The sequence below is a fragment of the Lissotriton helveticus genome, chromosome 2_1 (genome assembly GCF_964261635.1).
Source record: "Lissotriton helveticus chromosome 2_1, aLisHel1.1, whole genome shotgun sequence".
Classification (NCBI taxonomy): Eukaryota; Metazoa; Chordata; class Amphibia; order Caudata; family Salamandridae; genus Lissotriton; species Lissotriton helveticus.
The window spans coordinates 1384116437-1384139068 of NC_136059.1; the positions used below are offsets into that span (position 1 = coordinate 1384116437).

The 22632-nt window shown below is 42.1% G+C and overlaps 1 protein-coding gene across 2 annotated transcripts in view; it reads left to right on the forward strand.

Annotated features, from left to right (window-relative positions):
* The window catches only part of TDRD7 (tudor domain containing 7), a 1293444-nt gene that overhangs the window by 826931 nt on the left and 443881 nt on the right, over window positions 1–22632 (forward strand). For both annotated transcript variants that reach the window (XM_078676318.1, XM_078676319.1), the window contains exon 11: window positions 6625–6759. In XM_078676318.1, the coding sequence (XP_078532444.1) occupies window positions 6625–6759 (135 nt within the window). The remainder of the gene's footprint in view (window positions 1–6624; window positions 6760–22632) is intronic.

The following is a 22632-nucleotide window of genomic DNA, read 5'->3' on the forward strand; positions in this document are numbered from 1 at the left end:
TCGAGTAAGGTCCGGAATAAGGCAAGGATGTGTTCTTGCCCCTCTCCTATTCTCCCTTTTTATTAACGCTATTGAGTTAGAATTGCGTTCAGTTAATGCAGATGTTCCGTCCGCTGAGGGCATACCAATTCCAGTTCTGCTCTACGCGGACGACACAGTCCTTTTATCCAGAACCCCTGTTGGGCTACAGAAATTAATGGATAAGTTCCAGGATTTTATTAAAGGGAGAAAACTCAAGATTAATAATTCAAAAACTTTTATTCTGACTTGTGGAAAGAAAGTCAAAAATGTAAGATCCTTTTCATTTAAGGACCAAATGATTCAAGTGGTTGAAAGCTTTTGCTATTTAGGTATTACTTTTAATAGCGGGGGTATTTGGTCCCATGAGATGACCAATGTTAGGGCAAAAATGGGTAAAAGTGCATCTGGTATTTTTAAATTTGCTTCCAAACTGGGCTCAAGGCGCATTTCTGATATGTTACATATATACCGTCACAGATGTGTCGCGTTGGCCCTTTATGGGTCAGGGGTATGGGGACATTGTAATCACCATCTACTCCAAGGCGAAGAAAATAAATTCATCAAGAAACTCCTCTGTTTACCATCTTCCGCCTCTACCAGTTTGATACATCAAGAGGTTGGTTTGAAACATCTCACAGATCTTATTAGTCTTAGACCACTGCTGGTATGGAGGTCTATCTGGTTAAAAGAACAGACCAGTTTTACGAGGAAAATTATTAATGACTGTCTCCACCTTGATAAGTATAACCTGATTCCCTGGCTCAACTATATATGTTTCACATTTGAGGATGTTTTTAAGTTAAATGTCCGTGTAAACCCCCCTTGTGCCTTGGATATTTCAAAAAATGAGTTAAAACATGTGTATCTGAGGGCAAAGGCAGAAAAGCGTTGTTCAGCCACTAGTCAGTACTCTACTCATCGCTTTTATAGTACATATAATCTGGCTGAACCTGGTTTTGCAGAATATTTAAAAATGGTAACCATACGATCACATCAACATGTCCTTACCAGACTACGTATGGGGTCTGTCCATTTGCTTGTTGCCTGTCCGCACATTCAACTTCACACTGTAGCTCCTTGCCCGTGTGACGGATCATCTAAACAGAGCACTGTGCACTTTTTACTGATTTGCCCTTGTTACTTGCAACTCCGGATTATCTATCTGAAACCACTTTTTAAAAAATATAAGGTATCCTCTGTGAAAACAGCAATGAGTCTTTTATTTGCACTTGCCAAACCTGATGTATGCTTTTTTACAGCTGTTTATATTTTAAAATCTGTATCTCTTAGGAAAAGCATGTCTTTTATAACGGAAAGCTTGTAAAATGCAATTGTAAATTGTGAGCGTTGTGATGTACTGTGCACTTTTATGATTATTTTACAATGATCGAATACAGTTTTTGAAATGAAATGAATGACTCCTGAGGTCATAATTTAGGTATCTGGAATTACCTCAAGAATGCATGAACATTTTAAAGGCAGCCAGAAGACCAACCACAAGGGTGTTTTATACAGCAAAATGGGAACGTTTTGTCCACTACTGTGCTGCAAACAACATAAACCCATCCTCTCCATCTGAACACCAACTTGTATGTTACTTGTTACATCTGCAAAAGACATTTAGCATACATAGCTATACGCTTGCATTTGGCAGCCATCGCAGCATACCTACAAAACAGAAAACACCAATATCTTTTACGTATGCCTGTCATAAAGGCATCATGGAGGGTTTTACGAGTACACCTCCTGTACCAACATGGAACCTGAACATTGTGTTAACAAGGCTAATGTCCACACCATTGGAACCAATGAACAAATGCAAAATAAGTTATTAACTTGGAAAGTGGCATTCCTTGTGGCCATTACATCGCTATAAAGATTCATCGAAATTCATACACTCGCTATTGAGGACCTTACTTTCAAGCATTCTAAGACAAAGTTTGCATACACATAAACCTAAAGTTTCTGCTAAAGATTGTATCGCCTTTCCATTTATATCAGTCATTGGATTTACTGGTTTTCTTTTCAAAACCAATAACAATCTCAGAAAAAGCATTACGAACTCTAGATGTAAAACATGGCCTTATTTACTATGTAGAAAGAACAAAAAACTTAGGAAAAACACAACAACCTTTTGTAGCTTTTCCTAACTCACGAAAAGGTAATCCAGTCTCAAAAGTTGGAAGCGCTTGATGGATAGTAAAATGTATACAAATTTGTTTTATCAAAGCCAAAACACAACCTGCAATGTCAAAACCTCATTCAAGACGAAAAAAGGCAGCATCAATGCCATTTTTAGGAAATATCCAGCAAACAGTCATTTGTAAAGTGGCGACATGGATAAACCCACACACTTTTACCAACCACTATTGTGTGGATGTGCAAGCCAGACAACAGGCTCTGGGATGACGAACAGTTCTACGCACACATTTTTTCAAACAAATGCACCATCTGATGCCTAAAGCCATCACAAGAGAAGTGCTGCTTTACAGTCTATGCATAGCATGTATATCTGCAGTCAACACATGCTACAAATGGAGTATGTTACTTACCCTGTAAGCATCTATTCATAGCTCGTGGTAAAGAAGATTCATATGCACCATCCGCCTCCCTGGCAGATATTAGATGGTGACACAAATACATAGACCTATCAGCATGTTCAACAGCATACTCTAACTTAGCAGACTGTATATATCCTTGCTTTCTGTATGGCAGGAAAAAACATTACAATCTAACAAAGAAGCCATTGAACATGCAAGGTACCTCAAGGAGATACAACGCCGACCATAAAACTTTGTTGAGAAAAAAATCTTGCCGAGTCTGTGCCCAACACTAGACTGCAGGAGTGTGCATAGCATGTGAATCTGCAACATTACACGCTACGAATAGATGCTTACAGGGTAAGTAGCATACTTCTTATCCAGCATTGGTATCTTTCATAGATTCACATGCAACCTCTCTCTCCTCTGCTTCAAAGCTCACCACTTTCATGTATCCATCGCACTTGGCTCACATGACGAGCATAATGGATACAGGTCACTGGCATGTGATGGACATAGAGCTCAGCGCACACAACTCTGGCTGGAGTTTTCTTCTTTTCCAGTGAGGTGATTGTGCACTAAATTGGCACTGGATGCAGCCTTTCAAATATGTCAAAATGTATAGTTCTCTCAAAATCATTATCACTGTGTTGCAAGAGGCAGAGGCGGGCACGACCCCAAGTAGAACAGTATCTTTATTAAAAAATAATAAGTAAAGGGAGGGAGACAAGCCACATCCTGGCACTCCTAAAGTCACCGCCCAACTTCCCACCGAAACTTCGATCGCCCTGTACTCCACCTTCTATTAAGGATTGGCAGTGCGGCTCACAAGCTGGCTGGAATATAGATATAACACTCCTCCCTGTTTCCACCCAAAGCATACGAAAAGTATCCATAACCTAAAGTATTTCACAAGAAGAAAATAAAAAATAGAAACAAAAGGATAAAAAGTAAGAAATACACAAGTAAACAAATTCCCACATACAGAGTGGGTGTGAACTCTTAATCCATAATAAAATCATTTACTACTTTGGAAATTTTCAAATGAGCTTGGCTTGCTGAGTCGATGCATCAGTCACAAAATGGTTACTATTCTAAGCCTCTTGACCTTTGCCTACATCGCTTCCCTTCTCTCCTTTCAGCCCTCAAAAGTCAGTACCACAAGCACTGCAGTTTCCTGCACTTTGACAACATGTGCCACCTTCCACCATTGACCTTTAGACAATTCCATAGCACTGCCATCCTCGCTCGCTTCTTCCACCAAATAAGAAAACCAAATTTAAGCCTACCATACCTCACTTTGCACGCTGGTGCTTTGACACGCACTCATTCTCCTTTAATCAGATTTTGTATCTTAGTTCCTCTGACCTGATCAAAATAACCTACTTAACCAAGACGGTTTAAAAAGATCATATTCTGTCCTCCCTCTCAAAGCTACAATAGGAGAAATACCTGCAACACTATATGGAATGTTACGATAAGATCAGAACATTGCTTGGGCTGCATCAGCAGCATTCATTCCAACAACCACTGCACCTGTGATGCATTCCGACACCAAACTATGTATCCTTTCCTCTTGACCATTGCTTTTTTAGGTGATCTAGACTGCATCTTTTGTGTTTGATGCCTGCACCCTGTAAGAATTCCTTCATCTCTGTAGACCTAAATTGAACACAGTTGTCCGAGATAATCTTGCATGGGAACCCTTCCCTCGTAAAAAACATCCATAAGAAAAGTGACAACCCTGTTTAGTGCGCATCTCACTCACAAATTTCACCTCCATCATTTTGACAAAAAATCCTCTAGAACAATAATAAACCACTGCACACTCTGTAAAATATGAAAGGGCTCCACGTAATGAATCCCAAACCTTCTCCGGACAACCCACTTCACTCATTGGCGATGAAACACCTCAAGCTTTTGTCATTCTGAGAACTTGTGGAACATTTCACTACCACATCCTCCACATCTCTATCCATCCCAGGCCACCAATAGATTTCTCTTAGCCTTTTCTTATTAAGGGTCATGACCTTCATGAGTGAGACGCAGTAACTTTTCTCTGACTGCAAATGGAGAGACCAACTTGTCTGACTTGAACAAACACCCAGACTCCACAGATAACTTGGTTGGGACCTTGCTGAAGGATTGCAACTTACCCAAAATATGCTTCTTCCTAGGCCAACCATCCATCATGTATTCCATATTTTTCCTAAAACCTTATCAAGATCCAGTGCTCTCCTCCATTCCTGTTTACTAACCTGCTTCCCTTCACTCCCGTCCACACTAGCCATCAAACAGTCCTATCCTGTTGATCCTCCAAACTCACATCAACATTGCCCTGGAGGCAAGGAGACCTAGAAAGACGGTCTGCCTTCTTTTTTCTTCCCTAGGTATTTGTTCAACATCAAGGGTGTGGCTTAATGGCTAAGGCGCGGCCGACTTTGAAGCTGGGGAACAAGGTTAGAGTCTGGCGGAAGGTTCAAACATTCTGTGATTCTGGGCAAATCACTTAATCTCCTGTGCCTTAAAAAGGAATGTGTACCTCTGTAATGCAGCTGGTGCTCATGTAAAGCGCTCTGATACTTTTGGGTCGAGTTTGCGCTATATAAAACTGCGAACAAACATATTTTGCACCAGAAGCTTCACGTTTACTCTGACCAACCTTGCAGTAGCTTTAGTTGAATGGACGTTAGAACCACTGATGATAGGCACTAGTGGTTTATGATAGGTTCTTAGCATAAATTTCATTCCCCACAAATTTGCCTTAAATTTGTCAACTTCCCAGGTGAAAGTGAGCCTTTCCCGCTCAATTTCAGAATACAGTCTCTCTTGAGGCTTCAAAGTTTGTGAGGCAAACACAATCTCTTGCTCAGATTCACTTCCGCCTTGGGACAGAACAGCCCCCAAAGCAACATTACTCTCATCCACCGTGATCACCAGTGGCTTTCTTGATTGATATGGACTAAAGTGGTGCAGTAGACAACTTTTTTTTCCCCACCTCCTGAATTGCACTTTCTTGAGATTGACACGACACAAACCTGCCTTTTTTTATTTAAAAAGAGTATGTAGAGATTCAACCTTGGTGGCAAAGTTCTGAATAAACTTTGTACTGTACTCTGACATTACCTGGAAAACATGAATTTGCTCTCTGTTCTCCGGGGTTCCCACTTCTTCAATGGCTTTAATCAACCCTACAGTACAAGCCTTTTTTTAATAGGCAACTTTATTTTTTTACTTAAGGAAATATACCCCGGCACTGCAGTCATTTACGCTATTTAGTGACATATATTTATAAGGTTTGCTGGAAGAACTTTGTTACTTGTTCACAGGTTGCACATATACACAAGAAAGTTATTTATGTTCAATGGTTTAATAATCTCATTGACAACATGTACGTTCCATTTAAATTTTTACAGAAAGAAAGCAAAATTATTTATACAAGGACTAAACACTTTGATGATTGTGTTTCCACGTCCAAATAATAAAGCCGTTTTCGGCTAAAGACAACAGCCAACACGCGTTTCGTCACAAAAGTGACTTTTTCAAGGCTGTATGACAGTAAAAAACATATGTTGAATTTACATTTATTGAGTAATAAGTTACTTAGTTGCCCAACCTACAGAGTTTCACAAAGGAAAAGACCAGAAAAATGAATGTGGGCATATATGTATAAGCCTAAAGGAGAAGGAAAAAGATAGACAAGTGGATGATAAACCAGCAATGATTAAGGAATTAAGAGTGATGTAAAGGCATGCAGATTGAATGATAAAAGTCATTCATTACAGTTCATTTTTACTAGCCTAGTAGTACTATATGCCCACTAAATTTGTTCGTATTGCGAGGTGCCACATTTTCTTCCACCACTACATTCTTTGTTTGCTGTAAACTTTATATTTTTACCTTTGTTATTCAAAGCCTGTTGAGCTCAAGATTTAATAACAACCTAACATCACTTGTCTCTATCCATTAAGGAGGGCATTATTGGTATGAAACAAATAAGTAAACCTAATGAAGCTGCATGCTCACACATTCTTGTAATGTTTCCCTTTGCCTTTTTTTCCAGGTCGATGATTTGTACAAACATGTGGAGGTGACAAATGTTTGTTCCGATGGAACTTTCTTCTGCCAGGTGCCCTCAGTAGGCCTGGGAAAGCTGAGTGATATTTTGCAACAAATAGAAAACTATTTTCATTGTAAAGTACGTGGACTTTTATCCTGTTTCAATGTTTATTTATTTAAAGTGTCATTTTTGGGGGGGTTGGAATTTGGAACATATTTCACACTATTTTGCAAATTATGTTCAGTGACGTCACTTACGTTAAACGCTGCTTGCTCGCATGTTTGTCTCAAACTAGAACGTTAGCAGAAGTATAATCTGTTATCATAGCATATCAGTGTTTATTATAGATCCAGTAATTTAATATATAGAATGTTGCGGAGTCTATCTACTAACCAGTGGACTTGTGGGTCCTGCTTTACACACTTGCAGATCATCATTAAACTTTGCTGGTTTACATATTAGTACCGTAAGGCACCAACAGTCACCAGCAAACTCATTTTACAGCGGTGAGAAAGCAGGAGTCTGGAGTGTTGGGGGGTGTCATGTTTTGCCATGTCACAAAGCAGAAAGACTGGAATCAGGCAATATTGGTCAATGGATGCATCAAGGCCGCTTTCTCCAAGAAACATATGATTTGGCTGAGGATCCTGTTAACCGATTTAGATGTTATGCTTGCTAATTTAAATAATGCCAGCCTATTTCTGTGCGATATACACATTAAAGTACAGTTCACAATCATCTGATCAAGGTAATTAACAAAAGCAAACCATTGAGTTCCCCACTTGACATTTTTCTAGTGAAAGTCTTTAAAAAGTGGTACTTCCAGGTATCACTTCAATTAGAAAGTCCTCTAGTAACTGTTTCCTTGTGTTGTGGACAATCTGTATTTGCTTTAAAAGGCAGTGTCACCATTTTGTTGAAAAAAAAATACCATGGATTAATCCTGCCAGCCTTTTTATCCACAGGATTATTTATAACCTCCCTTATTATTCTCCACTTTTAGAACAGGTTGTAAGTGTCCTGTTACAGACTTGAATTGAATCTAACTTGATACACTACGACCAGCAGTTAGGGTTTCATTGGTTTCAGAGTTCAGAACGTGCGACAACAAAAATGATCTATGATCTGTGTTTCCAGGCGGTGTGTTGTGCCTAAATTGGTTGGCTCAATTTGCAGCCTTTGCGAAGTCAATTATAAGATTATTCATAACATATGAGTGAAATCTGGGTTTAGCGCTTTAGTGGCTTGATTTATTCTGTTCATGAGAAAAACAAGAAGTCTGTCGAATTACACATCATAATGCGACACTCTAAGTTGTGGCACCCAGCAACAAGTAGCCTTCTCATCAATTCTCCTTAATATATACCTTTGTCCTGTGAAGAGGCTGAGATCAAGTAGCATCTTCTAGAATTGTGCAGCTCATTCAAACCAAATATTACCATCTTGCCATGTCATCCCAAAGGGAGCAATAGTTTTGGACCGGTCAGTGGAGACTGATCATTGGATGTGCGCATGTTAAATTCAACCCTGAAAGTGCTGAGATCAGGCTGGTGTGAACACGGCCAAAAAATTAGCTAAATACATGTGTCCTTCAGTCCTAGACTCAAGTTCAGTTCCTTCTGTAAAGGTAAAATGAACTCCAAGTATTTGGTTGGACTGCAATTGCTCTATGAAATATCAAAAGATCAACTTAACAAGACCAGATATCACAGTCTTCTACCATTCTAGGGCTCTCAAAAGTAATGTTGGGTTTCATAATTTTCCACAAAAGTTATAAAATGTTTTAGCTGTACTTCACTAACTTTGCACACCTTGGAATGAGCAGTTTATAGTTAACAAAACACTGTTTTCAAAGTGCAGCTGTATGGGCCCTAATTTGTTTACGGTTGAATAACCAAGTGTCACCATCAGGGAAAGGTCTACATTGGCATCCATTTGAAGAACGTATTCAGTTCAAATTTACATGCATGATTTAAAAATACTGTGTGGCAATGAGGATCTGCATTCCTAAGATACAGGTAATACGCAAATAGTGTTATGTGCATGAATCCTATTTAGAGACCTTACACTACACACTGCAGGAAATGTAATACTCAACCATATGGGAGCTTACAAGGTCTTGATGAAGGTACCCTGACCTTCTCTGGGTCAATAAAGTGATCTGAATAATGATCACCATGCAGGGACAAGAGGACCATATTTGTCCTCCGTTTAGTTCTATTTTTTGTATTTAATATTACTCTCTAGACAACATTGAATTTTCATTTGTCACTCAAAAAGTATTTTTAAACTCGCTCTCCTGTTCATTACAAACTATAACCATCCAAGTGCTCCATATTAAAAGCCCTTTCACCCGTCCGCCTCTGATGTTGGTTGGTGAGAGTTTTTATCTTTTTTTTTTTTGGTAAGGACACACATAGTATTAACATTATTTGAGTGCATGGCAAGGAAGTCTTCCAACAAAACTGAGTAACTCCATTGTTCTGATTGGAAGGGTAGTAGTTATTCATACCAAATGTATTTGTGGTTGTTATATATGTATTCATAAGTTACCGTTTTTAAAAATATCGACTGATAAGACAATAGAGATTGGCGTTTTCGGTTTGTGTGGGTCATCTATGGAGCTCACTCCTTCGGACTCTGAACTAAATTGAAATCTTACCTAATTCAAGCGCAACCTTTATATTTAACTTTTTGTTAAGGAAGGTTTTTCTGTCACATCTCTGGTAAAATCTGTCAATACTTGTAATCTCTTGACTCAGAGGGACCACACCCACAGTGAAGAAGACACGCATTCACACAAAATATGGTAAAGTTGTTAAATCCTTCCAGGAAGGCTACCACTTGGGTCCATTAGTTGATTTCATATTCCCTTTGGATCCACAGAATCAAATTATTTGGGGGTTAAAGTGCTGCTTATGAAAACACTTTGGCGCCACTAGATTTGCTTCTGGAGATGTCTTTCAGATCTATGTGGCTCCCTAAACCTCAAACGGTACAAAGGGGGGTGGTAATGGACGGAGCATCTGAACCAATCAAACACTCACACCCAGTCAAAAGATCTGGGTTTAATCCATCACCGTTCTTTAGCCCACTCTGCCACCCCAGTTGAGACATGGCTATATGCAAATCAGTCTGACCCTGTGCCTCATGGGAACAGTCCAGCCCGAACTGCCAAGCCATGCCTTCCCTGGACCGGAAACAAGCTTCCAAGGACCGGTTTCTGGCATTGCAGCCGTCTTCAGCCCGGCTTGCTTGAATCCAGTGGCAAAGTAAGCAAGGGACTCACGTCTGAGCATACCCTGCCACACTTATGGTGGCCAAAAGCGGTACAAAGGGGGGTGGTAATGGACGGAGCATCTGAACCAATCAAACACTCACACCCAGTCAAAAGATCTGGGTTTAATCCATCACCGTTCTTTAGCCCACTCTGCCACCCCAGTTCAGACATGGCTATATGCAAATCAGTCTGACCCTGTGCCTCATGGAAACAGTCCAGCCCGAACTGCCAAGCCATGCCTTCCCTGGACCGGAAACAAGCTTCCAAGGACCGGTTTCTGGCATTACCGCCGTCTTCCGCCCGGCTTGCTTGAATCCAGTGGCAAAGTGAGCAAGGGACTCACGTAGTTACCACCACAGCACGCAAGCGTGCCAGATCTCAGGCCACTGGAGACACTCCGCCTTCTGAAAATGAGAGTAAAAAGATAGATGCTGTGGAGGAGAGAGTTGCAGATCAGGCTGCCAACCATTGGCGTATTGCCAACTCGGTAGCTCTCCTAATATGCTCCCACTGGGACGAAATGGAAGATCTACTTCAGTGTCTCCCAAAGGAACACAAAAAACACGTTCAACAGTTAGTGTCTGAAAGTAAAATTATCACTAACCCTTCCATACGGTGTGCATTATATGCTGCAGACACCACAGCCAGAGAAGTAATTACTAATAATTTACTTCAGCGACACGCTTGGCTTCTTGTCCCACGCTTTAAGCCTGAAGTTCAACAAGCTTTCTTAAACATGCTCTTTGATAAGGAACATCTGTTTGGCCCTCATCTGGCTTCCACATTAGAATGTTTTTTAAAAGATACCAAGCCGGCCAAAGCTATTGGGGCACTTCAAACACCTGCTACCCGTGGGGTTTTTCCTCACTCAGGATAACGTGGAGCCTCAAAATCCACCTCTTCTGAAGCTTCCACCTCCCAACAAAAGCACCACAGTCAGGGCTCATAATCTAAGGGCTACTACTGGAGTTCCTATAGTGGAAACATCACCAGACCTAAGGGCGCCACCCCCCGTGGAGCAACACCCTTAACCAAACAGTGACTCCCCCATCCCCCCCACCCCCAATCACATAATACCTGTTAGCTGCAGATTTCACAATTACCTACCCGCATGGCAATCAATTACATCAGACAAGTGGTTATTGGCCATTATCCAACATGGGTATTGTCTGAAGCTCATTACCTCTCCACCCAACATTCCACCTCTTGTTCACATGATGCCACACGTGCATCAAACAATGCTCAAACAGGAAGTTCAAGCTCTTCTCCTCAGAGGTGCTATAGAGCCAGCCCCTCTTCATCATCAGGGTTTATGGGTACTTCCTAATCCCCGAAAAGGACGGGTCTTTAAGGCCAATTTTAGATCTTTGGCCCATAAACGAATACAGAACACTTCCACATTGTTACCTTACAGGATGTCATTCCACTTCTTCAGCAAGGCCACTTTATGGCAACACTAGACTTAAAGGATGCCTATACTGCCACATACCAACACTCCCAATTCATCACAAATATTTAAGATTTGTCATATCAGGCAAATATTACCAGTTCAAGGTTTTGCCATTTGGGGTAACCACTGTACCTGGAGTGTTCACCAGATGTCTAGCAGTAGTTGCAGTGTATCTCTGGATGTGCTGTCCACGTATTCCCATACCTAGATGACTGGCTTATCAAAACCAGCACTCTTCATGAGTGCCAACAGGACACTGAGATGACAATAGATCTTCTCTACAGTTTGGGATTTACTATCAACATTCCAAATCTCGTTTGCAACCTTTGCAGATTCAACCATACTTAGGAGCAATCCTCAACAGAGTCAGGATTAGCTTACCCCAATCCTTTAAGAATTCAAAACTTTCAAACAGCACTGCCTCAGTTTCAGACCAACCAACAACTCACAGTGAGGGCGGTCATGCGTCTCCTAGGGATCATGACTTCTTGCAATGCCATAGTGCCCCTCACAAGATTACATATGCGTCCATTACAACAATGTCTAGCTTGTCAGTAACCACCGGGTCAGTTGATAAATCTAGTGTTGATAGTCACCCCCACTCACAGTTCTCTGCATTAGTGGAACACCACCAATCTGTTGAAGGGGCGTCCTTTTCTTGGCCCTGTTCCTCGCCTCACTCTCACAATGGACTCCTCACTAATGGGATAGGTTGCTCACCTCCAGCACCTGACCGTACAGGACCTATGGGATGTCAAACACTAATCTCTCCACATCTACTACCTGGAGCCTCAAGCTGTTCACCTACATTGAAAGGTTTTCTACCTCACCTGACTCACAAGGTTGTCCTAGTCCGGACAGACAATATGACAGTAATGTATTCTCTTCAAAAACAGGGGAGACTATCTGGAATTGTGCTCTAATTCACCACATTCGCCTGTTAGCGGAATACCTCCTGGGATAGACAGCGACTGTGCAAACCTGCTCAGCAGCAGGATGCAGCAACAAGTCCACAAATGGGAACTACACCCACAAGTCCTCCTACCCTACTTCCAAAAGTGGGGCTTCCCTCAAATAGATATTTTCGCTAGAGCAGAAAATGCAAAATGCCCAAGCTTTGGCTCGCGGTCCCCACATCCCACTATCCATAGGCAATCAACTATGGGTGAGTTAGTCAAAGATATTTGCCTTCGCTTCTCCACCTCTCCCTTTTCTTCCAGTTCTAGTTTAGTAGCTCAGGCAGACATATCAAATAATGATCCTAGTAGCTCTCACTTGGGCTTGTCAGCCTTGGTTCACAATAATATTAGACCATTCAGCAGTTCAACACGAGAAGCTCCCCAACAGGCCGGACTTCTCACACAAAATCACAGACAAATCAGACACCCAGACCTCTCAACAAATACAAATGGGAGGCACATAGTCAAAAGGAATGTGTGCTGTTATGAAATCAAGTTATGTGGAAATGAAATTACACTGGGTTGAAAAAATTTCCATCAGCCCACCATTGTGGCGGAAAATCGTCATGTGGCATACGGATGGTATATTCCAAATCTCACCCAACCCATCTATTGATGGTGCAGAGACCGGAAAACCGTGATGACCTTTTTAGCCACAGTGTATTTCAAAGTGGTGCTGATGAATGTGCAGTGCTCAGTGAAAAAATATGAAAAAAGTATTAAAAATAGCTTACAGAAAATATGTTTATTAGGCACTGTTCTAGTGTTATGATTAAAACAGGCGCTTCATAGTCTGAAAATATAACTATAGTACATCGCAGTGCAGTGTGATCAACATGTTTCAGCTGTCAAGGATAAAGTATCCAGCTTTCGTCGGACCGTGGTAACAAAAGGCAACTGCAAAAATATATGGAATGGCAATTCAAACAACAAAAAATACTCCTACCAGGAACTTGGAGCCCCAATGTTTGCTGGAGGAAGCTTTAGATGTATCGTCCTTTTCCTATAGGATGGAGAATGGTGCAGACAACAAGTGGAGTGTCAAACTCATAACCTTAATAATCCACAAATAACAATACAGACAAAACAGCCAACACACATATAGTAAGGAGCAAACCGTCTCCTTACTGTTTCAAGAGTCCAAATGTCCTCCTGAATCAAAAAGTAACAAATATTTAATCATTGAAATGTTTAACTGTACTCACCCAGCATTATGTGGGAAGTGACCTCACCTCACCCTGCACCCGCTCGGGAAAAATGAGGCCCCGCTCTGTTAGAATAGGAAACATAGCTATAATGTGTGAATTTACCATGTGCAAAAACTACAAAGTAAAGTCTAGCTATGTAAAAATTATTTCCTCAGTTAAACATGTCTCAGTTGTCTCAAAGGATGGCTGCCCCTCTACCACAAACATGGATAGGACAAAGCTGGTCAATACAAGAGTAGTGTAGTCTTAACTCAAAGCTATAACCTCGTGATGATATTGTTTTCACAAACTCAGATAGCATTTAAAGCAAAGTGCAAAGGAAATACAAGAAAAACACACGAGGGGGCAAGCGCAAACCTACCTGTCCGTCGGTACCTCTGGCCAGCTTCCGAGTGGGAGTGGAGGTAGCGGACAGGTAGAATGCGCGCCCTTTTATACACGCGCTGATTGGCCCAATTGCACTAATCGCGTGTTTAACGAGCAATAAGCTCGGAAATCAAACCCGCCTTGTTGTCACAAAGCGCATGCTCGGAACAGGTGACGTTCCGGCGCTTGCGCAGTTGCAGACGGTGAACTGCTTCCCCGCGCGTGCGCAGATGTAAGCGCAGATGGAGTCTCGCCCTCGTGCATGCGCGGTGTATATAAGTGACGCGAAGCGGGGTAAACAATGAAGCTGTTACTGAGGAAGCCCTGCGACCAGGTGCATGGTAGCAGGACTTAAATCTATTGCATATAAATTAATAAACAGACGACATCTGGCCCTGCCACCCACCACTTGTGGGTTTTCTGTCAAACTAAGGGCACCAAACGCCATGAAACCAAGGCACAAGCGATGTATGATGTGACCCACTCGCTAAAAGAGGTAGAAAAAATGTATGATAATCTCTATACTCAATAAACTCACACAAGAGCGATCTGATACATATTAGAGTATTTAAAATTCATATTAGAGTATGGAAAAAATGACAGAAATGTGAACAGTAAATCTGGAAAGATGTTAAAGTGATGTCCATGCAATGTCGTCATTGAGACCCCTGCTATCACTTTTAAGCGAAAAAATCAATTGCTGTTCTTTAATGAAGAGGAATCTGGATATATCGCTAATGTGGGGCGGGATGTAGGGCTGTTCCAGAACTACCCACCTGAGATCTTCTGCAGAATGTTTCTGATTTAAAAAGTGATCAGTCAGTCTGGTCGACTGTTTACGACAGCGGATGGTACTTTTATGTTCCCCAATCCTGAGTTTGATCTTCCTGGTCGTGTAACCTATGTACCTCAAAGAGCAGGGACAGGTAATCCTATATATGACTTTTTCTGTGTTGCAATTAGTGTGTTTCTTAAGCAACCACATTTTGCCTGTACCCAGATCTAATTGCTCAGTTTTAGAGGTTTGCGGACAGACACTACTTGTGCCCCATGGGTAGTGACCCTGTACTGGTGGCAGATCCCAGAGTGTCGATGGTCTAGACGTCTCCTGGGATCTAGGTCTCGTGTGCACTAGACTATCACGCAGACTGGGTGCTCTTTTAAAAGAGAACAAAGGTAGAGGAATATTCTCGTTAGTGATATTCAAAATACTCCAGTGTTTACGTATAGTCTTTTGAATATTGTTGGACAGTACACTAAAAGTGCTAACAAATGTTAGTCTATCCAGAGGGGGTTTCTGTTGTCGTTTCTCCAATAGGGCGTCTCGATGGTTATTAGAGGCACGTTTCCATGCTCTTAACCAAATTTTTGGGATAATGTCTCGCTTGTAATTGTTGAGACAGTTGCATAGCATGCTTATCAAACAGATCTTTGGAAGAACAATTCCTTCTAAGGCGAAGAAACCGGCCCACTGGCAAGTTGGCTCGTAATGAGCGAGGGTGATGGCTGTTGAATAATAAAAGGGAGTTCCTAGCCATAGGTTTTGTGTAGAGCTAGCATTCCAATTTGCCTGCAGCCGGGAAGATGGACAAATCCAGAAATGAGAGTCTCTCATGGCTGAATTCAACAGTGAACTTGAGGTATGGGTTTTGGACATTGAGCCATTGGTGAAACAGTTGTACCTCCTCGGTTGAGCCTCGCCATACCACCAAGATATCGTCGATATACCTCTTCCATAGCAACACCTGGTGGAGAAAAGGGTTGCTATGGTTGAGGACATGGTCTTGCTCAAATTGGTGGACATACAGGTTGGCGAGGCTCGGAGCAAAAATGCTCCCCATCGAGGGCCCGGAGATTTGAAGGAAGAAGTCTTCCTCAAATTTGAAAAACTTCTCAGTCATGGCTATTTTGGCACAATCCATAATGAAATGAATCGGGGTAATGCTATCAAGATCACGCAGAGACAACAGATGTTTGATAGTCTCTAAGGTCTCCAACTGCGGAATGCAGGTGTAGAGCGACTCAACGTCGAAGCTAACAAGAAGGTCAGTCCCGATGTTGAATTCCACATCCGGCAGCATTCGCAGAACATCAGACGTGTCTTGTAGAAACGTGGGCATTTCCTTCACAATGGGTTGGAGGAAACAGTCCACGAAAGTTGAAAGGGGCTCCAAGAGAGATCCAAATCCCGAAATAATTGGGCGTCCCGGTGGTGGTCTAGTGGCTTTGTGTATTTTTGGTAAACAATAAAATCCAGGTGTGACCGGGTTTTGCGTCACCAAAAATCTCGCCTCATGGGGTGTAATCCATCCCTCTGCACTACCTTCATCTACCAAGGTCTTGATTTCGACCAAGAGGCGTGGAGTAGGATCTACAGACAATCGACAATAAAATTGTGAATTATTCAATTGTCTGAGACATTCTTGTCGATATTGTGTGGTGTCAAGTATAACTGTAGCACCCCCTTTATCCGCCGGTTTGATCGTGATCGACGGATCTTTGGATAAGGTGATCAGAGCATTTTTTTCTTTTTTCGTAAGATTTTGAAAACCTTCTAATACTCCATCATTTAACCTCATAATGCCATGGGTGACTGCTTGCTCAAATGTCATCACTTGAGATGGAACCTGATGGCTAAGAGGGGTGAATGTAGATTTTGGACGTAGCCCAGTATTGGTAAGGTGCCCTTCTAAGCTGTTATCAGAGTCAGGTTTGTCTCTAAAGAAGAAATGAAGGCGTATTTTCCTGTAAAATTTTTCAAGTTCGATCCTAAGTTGGAAGGGATCGCCTTTATTCGTGGGCACAAAACCTAGTCCTCTCTCTAGGACAGCTAACTCATTTGGTGTAAGGACTCGAGAGCTCAGATTCACGGTTAAGTTCTGGTTGGTTCTGTGCTGGTGCTCTGTTGGGCTGCCCTCCTGCTCCGTGTGTTCGGAAAAGAGGGATCTGCCTCCCACTGGACAGTCTGTTGCCCTCTCCTTTTGCCGCAGTTGAATCCGCGGCCACGTCCTAAAAAAGACGGGTCAGGGAAGAACTGTGGAGGCTGAATGTAGGGATTCATATGTGGTGCAAATTGAGGTGGTTGGAAACCCCAGGGACCAGGAGGCCACCATGGACCCGAATTCTGGTAATTGCCTGGATGATTGCCTTGCATGCCACCTCTCTGTCTATTCCCTCTTTTGGAAAACCGTTGTTGTCCTCCGCCGCGGGATTGTAGTCCCGGGAGGTTGGAGCTGTCTGAGTCACTAGAGTCTGTACCTGAGGTTGAATAGTTGGAACCGTAACGTCTCCCTCTATCATTAGGTCCAGAGGCCACATAATTGTCACTAGTATAAGGATACATTTTCACCAGTGAGAAACGGGCAAGATCTTTCTTGAATTTGTCAATCTTACTTGAGAGTATGTTGTCCTTATAATCTTTATTGGTTTTGTTAGTCTCATCAAGACGTTTCTTGAAAAGTGTTCTGCAAGTGGTCTTGATCTGACCTTCCAAAGTCTGTATCTCGATAAGCATGGTATCAGCTATTCCGTTTGCGGAGCTCACAATCAAGATCAGCCAGTCTCGCGTGCATCTCCATGCTATAAGAGACCAATCTCGAATGAATTCTTTGTCAGTTAAGAATAGTCTTGGGGCGTTTGTGACAATTAACCCTGTTGGAGCACACTTTCCACGTAAATACTCTGCCATGATGAGTCCATGGACAGGGATCCGGGACTGTGCTTTTTTAAGATTAAGTTAAGTAGGCCAATCATCTTTCGCTGTACCTGTGGTTTCGGGCAAGGAATCCAGAATGCAAGGATTGTCTTCAAGAATAGAATTAAGATAATCATCATCAAAGGCAAGACCAGCAAAGTCAGCCATGATCGAGCACAAGGGGTGCCAAAAAATAGAGAGCAACTGAGTGAGCTAGACAATCAGGGGAAAGAGAACCTGATTGAGATGAAGACCCGCAACCGAGGTTGCTCTAAATATCAAAATATAAAGAGTAAAGGGGTCTAAATGGGTTGGTTTATTGACCATAGTACCTCACAACCCTAGGCATAACAACAAATACAAATGGGAGGCACATAGTCAAAAGGAATGTGTGCTGTTATGAAATCAAGTTATGTGGAAATGAAATTACACTGGGTTGAAAAAATTCCCATCAGCCCACCATTGTGGCGGAAAATCGTCATGTGGGATACGGATGGTATATTCCAAATCTCACCCAACCCATCTATTGATGGTGCAGAGACCGGAAAACCGTGATGACCTTTTTAGCGACAGTGTATTTCAAAGTGGTGCTGATGAATGTGCGGTGCTCATATCTTAATTTACTTGCAGATAGTATGAATATTCTTAAAGAAGCACGAAAACCTACCACTAGGGCCTTCTATGCAGCAAAATGGAAACGTTTTGTTTGCTACTGCCACTCAAAACACATTGACCCTTTCACAGCTACAGAACAAAACATTATCTGTTATCTACTTCACTAACAAAATGCGGATTTAGCATATATTTCTATATGCTTACATTTTTCTGCCATGGCTGCCTATCTTCAAAATAGACAACACCTTTCCCTTTTCAAATTTCCAGATATTAAAGCTTTCATGGAAGGACTTAACCACCCTATTCCACCTAGGAGTCCTTCACCTTCATGCAGCCTTAATATAGTGCCCACGAGACTCATGGGACCTCCTTTTAGACTCTACACTCATACCCTCTTCAATTCCTATAATGGAAGGTGGCTTTTTTTAGTCGCCATAACTTCACTCAGACAGGTTAGCGAGCACCAGGCATGAACCTTAGAAGAACCATTCTTACAAATTCATTAAGACAAGATGGTTTTGGAACCAACCCCAAATTCCTACGTAATTTAGTCTCAAAGTTTCACATCCATCAGTCCATTTAATTGCCAGTTTTCCTTTCTCAACCTGATTTTGTTGCGGAAATAGATGTTCATTCATTAGATATCAAAAGAGCACCTATGTTCTACATTGATAGAACTAAAATTTTCAAAAACTCCAAGCAACATTTTGTCGCCTTTTCACCGCCACACAAAGGCATCCCTATATTCAAAGCGGGCATAGCCAGATGGATATTAAAGTGCATTCAGACTTGCTATGCTAAGGCCAAATGACCTTTACCTGTTCCTTCCAAGGCACACACTTCTTGCAAACAGGGCGCGACCATGACCTTTTTAGGAAATATTCCCGTACCTGGCATATGTGAAGCAGCTACATGGTCCACACCACACATTTTCACCAAACATGATTTTGTTGATGCTTTAGCATGCCAGTAAGCAAATGTAGGACAGGCAGTGCTATGCACTTTTTCAAACCACAGCAACACCACATGTTAGGCACCGCTTATTAGGAGGGACTGCTTTACAGTCTATGCAGAGCATGATCTACAGCCACACATGCCATTGCAATATGTTTCTTATCCTGTAAGCATTTGTTCGTGGCATGTAGTGCTTTAGATTCACATGCGCCTAAGCTGCTCTTCAGACACATGTGGCCATTGCACTTGCTTACATTTATTAGTTTTCACTATTTATACATTTAGCATGGTCATCATATTACTTGCACACAAACACGTGTGTATATGTGTGTGTGTGTGTTTGTGTGTGTGTGTGTGTGTATATATATATATTTATATATATGTGTGTGTGTGTGTGTGTGTGTGTATATATGTGTGTGTGTGTTTTTTTTTTAGGCATGTGTACTCTAGATACACATGCTTTGCATAAGTCCGCCATCTAGTGTTGGACTCGGATAATTACAAATTGTTTCCAAGAAGTTTCCTTCAAGTCACGGGGCTGTGTGACGACTCTTGGTAATACAGCGCATGGTCATTGACGCCATCTTCAGATTGTTTATTTCCGTCGGCGGGTTCGGATATAATATCTTGAGCTTCAGTTCGAGACTCGTTCGTGCTCCCTTTGATTCTTTAGTATCTGTACTCAGCAGTTTTGTCTCAATTGGTTAGTTTATTGCGTCCAAGCGATCACCCTTCTGCGTGGCAGGTCTTCGGCTTGCTCCCTCAGGTCTCAGGCATCCTTTTGATTCCAACGTCCTTTGGAGTATGACCTGCTAATGGAACGCACACTGTTCCGTTTCTTTCTGAATTTTTACTCCAAGTATCCTAATACTGACCAACACTCTGTTTTCACCCTTTGCCTCTTGCCCGATCATCTGGAGGAAAGCTATGATGCCTGCAAGTCTGTTAGATCTAAAATGATTCTTCGAGACTGACGTTCTTGACGCCTAGAAATGCAGCGCAAGCAAGAGGATGATGTACCTTCAACAGGAGGAGGGCAAAGAAGCTTCAGCGGTATAAGAAGAATCACTATCGATCCATGATTCAGAGTCCCAATCGGATGACAACTCGACTACTCTTCAGCCGGCACAGACGCAATGGACAGTGGTTACTTATACCCCTGATCCTAAGCCCAAAGCATCGTCTCCGAGAGAAAAGACTGCTCACGCTCTGGCATGGCGCGCACTAAAAAAATGGATGAGGAAGCCCCGTCCTCCGGCTCGGCTCTGAAGATTCAGACTGCAGCAAGAGCCTCCACCGCCTCAACATCTCGGTCTGCAGTCCCACGATCTTAGGTCTCTGCACTAAAACAAAAACAGTCCATTTCGTATTTGACCATTGCTCCAACTAAACTGAAGCTTCCACCACCAAAATGCTTAATTTCGGACCTAAATCTCCACTGGAGCCGATACTAGAACAGTTTCCAGAATGGCTCAACTCGAAACAAAAAAGCTCCAGATTCAGCCTGGAAATAAAATAGTGTGCCAACCAGCAAAACCTCACTCTTCTAAGAAGTAGTTGTCTTTTGAAGAGGCTTTGGATGTTCCCATTCAACCTCTAAAGAAGAAGAGGAAGGATGCTGCCACTAGCCCATTGCACATCCCTATTCCGCCTTCACCTACCCCAAAAACACCACCTCCACCATCTACTTCACTACCTCGCTCACCACAATTATTGGAGGCAGGTGATATGTCTGCTCATTCACCAATAGTAGAAGATGATCAGGATATTCCACAAAACATACACCCAGGAGATACTTGGGATGACTGACATTGAACCACAAGGGGATACAGCCCCTGATCTTTATCCTACACGACCAACACCACCTGGTAATGCTTCTGCATATGAGGATTTAATAGCACAGGCAGCAACTTTCTACCATGTCCCCTTATATAAAGACACAATAGAGGGGATTTTCTTTTTGAGCCTTTGTCTAATGCCCAAAGGGGGATCTAAATTTACCACACCTTAAAGGCATGACACGTCACGCAGACAACATTTTTAAAGACCCTGTCAAAGTGTAAATCATAACACCACACATTGACAAAAAATATATTGCAGTACCATCAGATCCTACCTTTATTAAAGGTCAATTACCACAGACTCTTTAGTAGTCTCAAATTTTAGGAAAAGGGATAACTCCCAAACATCAGGAGACGCACCACCTCCAGGGAAAGAATCTAAACTAATACATGCTGCTGGAAAACGTTTTGCTGCACAAACAGCTAATCATTGGCTTGTAGGCAGCAGCCAAGCTCTATTAGCAAGATACGACAGAGCCCACTGGAACGAAATGGACGGGCTCCACAAACACCTCCCAGAAGAACACAGAAAAAGGGAACTGAACATTTTTAATGAGGGAAAACTCATTACCAATACTTCCACTAAATGTGCATTAGATGCAGCGGACACCGCTCCCAGAGGTATAAACACCAGTATCTTCTAACGTAGGCATGCAAGGCTGCGGGTCTCAGGAGTTAAGCCTGAGGTACAACAGGCTATTCTAAATCTACCTTTTGATAAAGAACATCTCTTCAGACCTCAAGTGGATATAGTCCTTGAGAAAATGAAAAAGGACAGAGAGGTCGCAAAAATCGATGGTCTCTACAGTTGGGCACATATCATGGTACCTTTCGTAGGCCAAATAACAAACAAGGTGCAAGAGTTGCCACCTCAGATGCCACTGAGTCAACATCGAAAACAACCCTCTTCTCCAAAAATCTTTTACATATAGAGGGAACAATACCCGCTCCACTAATAACGACCAATAACTTCCCTACCATTCCCGCAGACCACGTAACACCTGTCGGGGGCATCATTAACAATTTCTCAACACTTGGAAATCAATCACAACAGTTCAATGAGTGCTAGATATTATCCAACATGGTTACTATCTGCAGCTTATTGAAACTCCTCCAAATATTCCACCTCGCAAACACAAACTGTCCATTCAACACCAAACTCTCCTGCAACAAGAAATAACACCTCTATCAACAAAAGGAGCAATAGAACCTGTTTAAAGACCGTTTAAGGCAGCAGGAGTTTATTCAATATACTTCTCTAGCTCAAAAAAAATGGGTCGCTACGACCCATTCTTGATCTCAGACCATTAAATTATGATATCAGAACCGTTCCGTATAGTCAAACATGTACATGTTAAGTTGCTGTCAAGTGTGGAAACTGTCACGGTCCATTACACACCAGTGACAGAATCTTTACATTTAAATCTTTTTAACCCTGCCATGGAGGTCGCATATTAAAACTGAGTTTTGACACTCCTTGGGTAGTTTTGATCACAGTCCTTACCACGCACACTCTACCCTAGATTCACAGACCCATACTTACTCTTACGGCAAAAAAAAGAAGATCTCCGCCAAAGAACCCTCAAGCGGGGCCTGTGGGGCATTGCAGCGCCGGCCCCATGAGGAGACAAAGCCCAATGATGA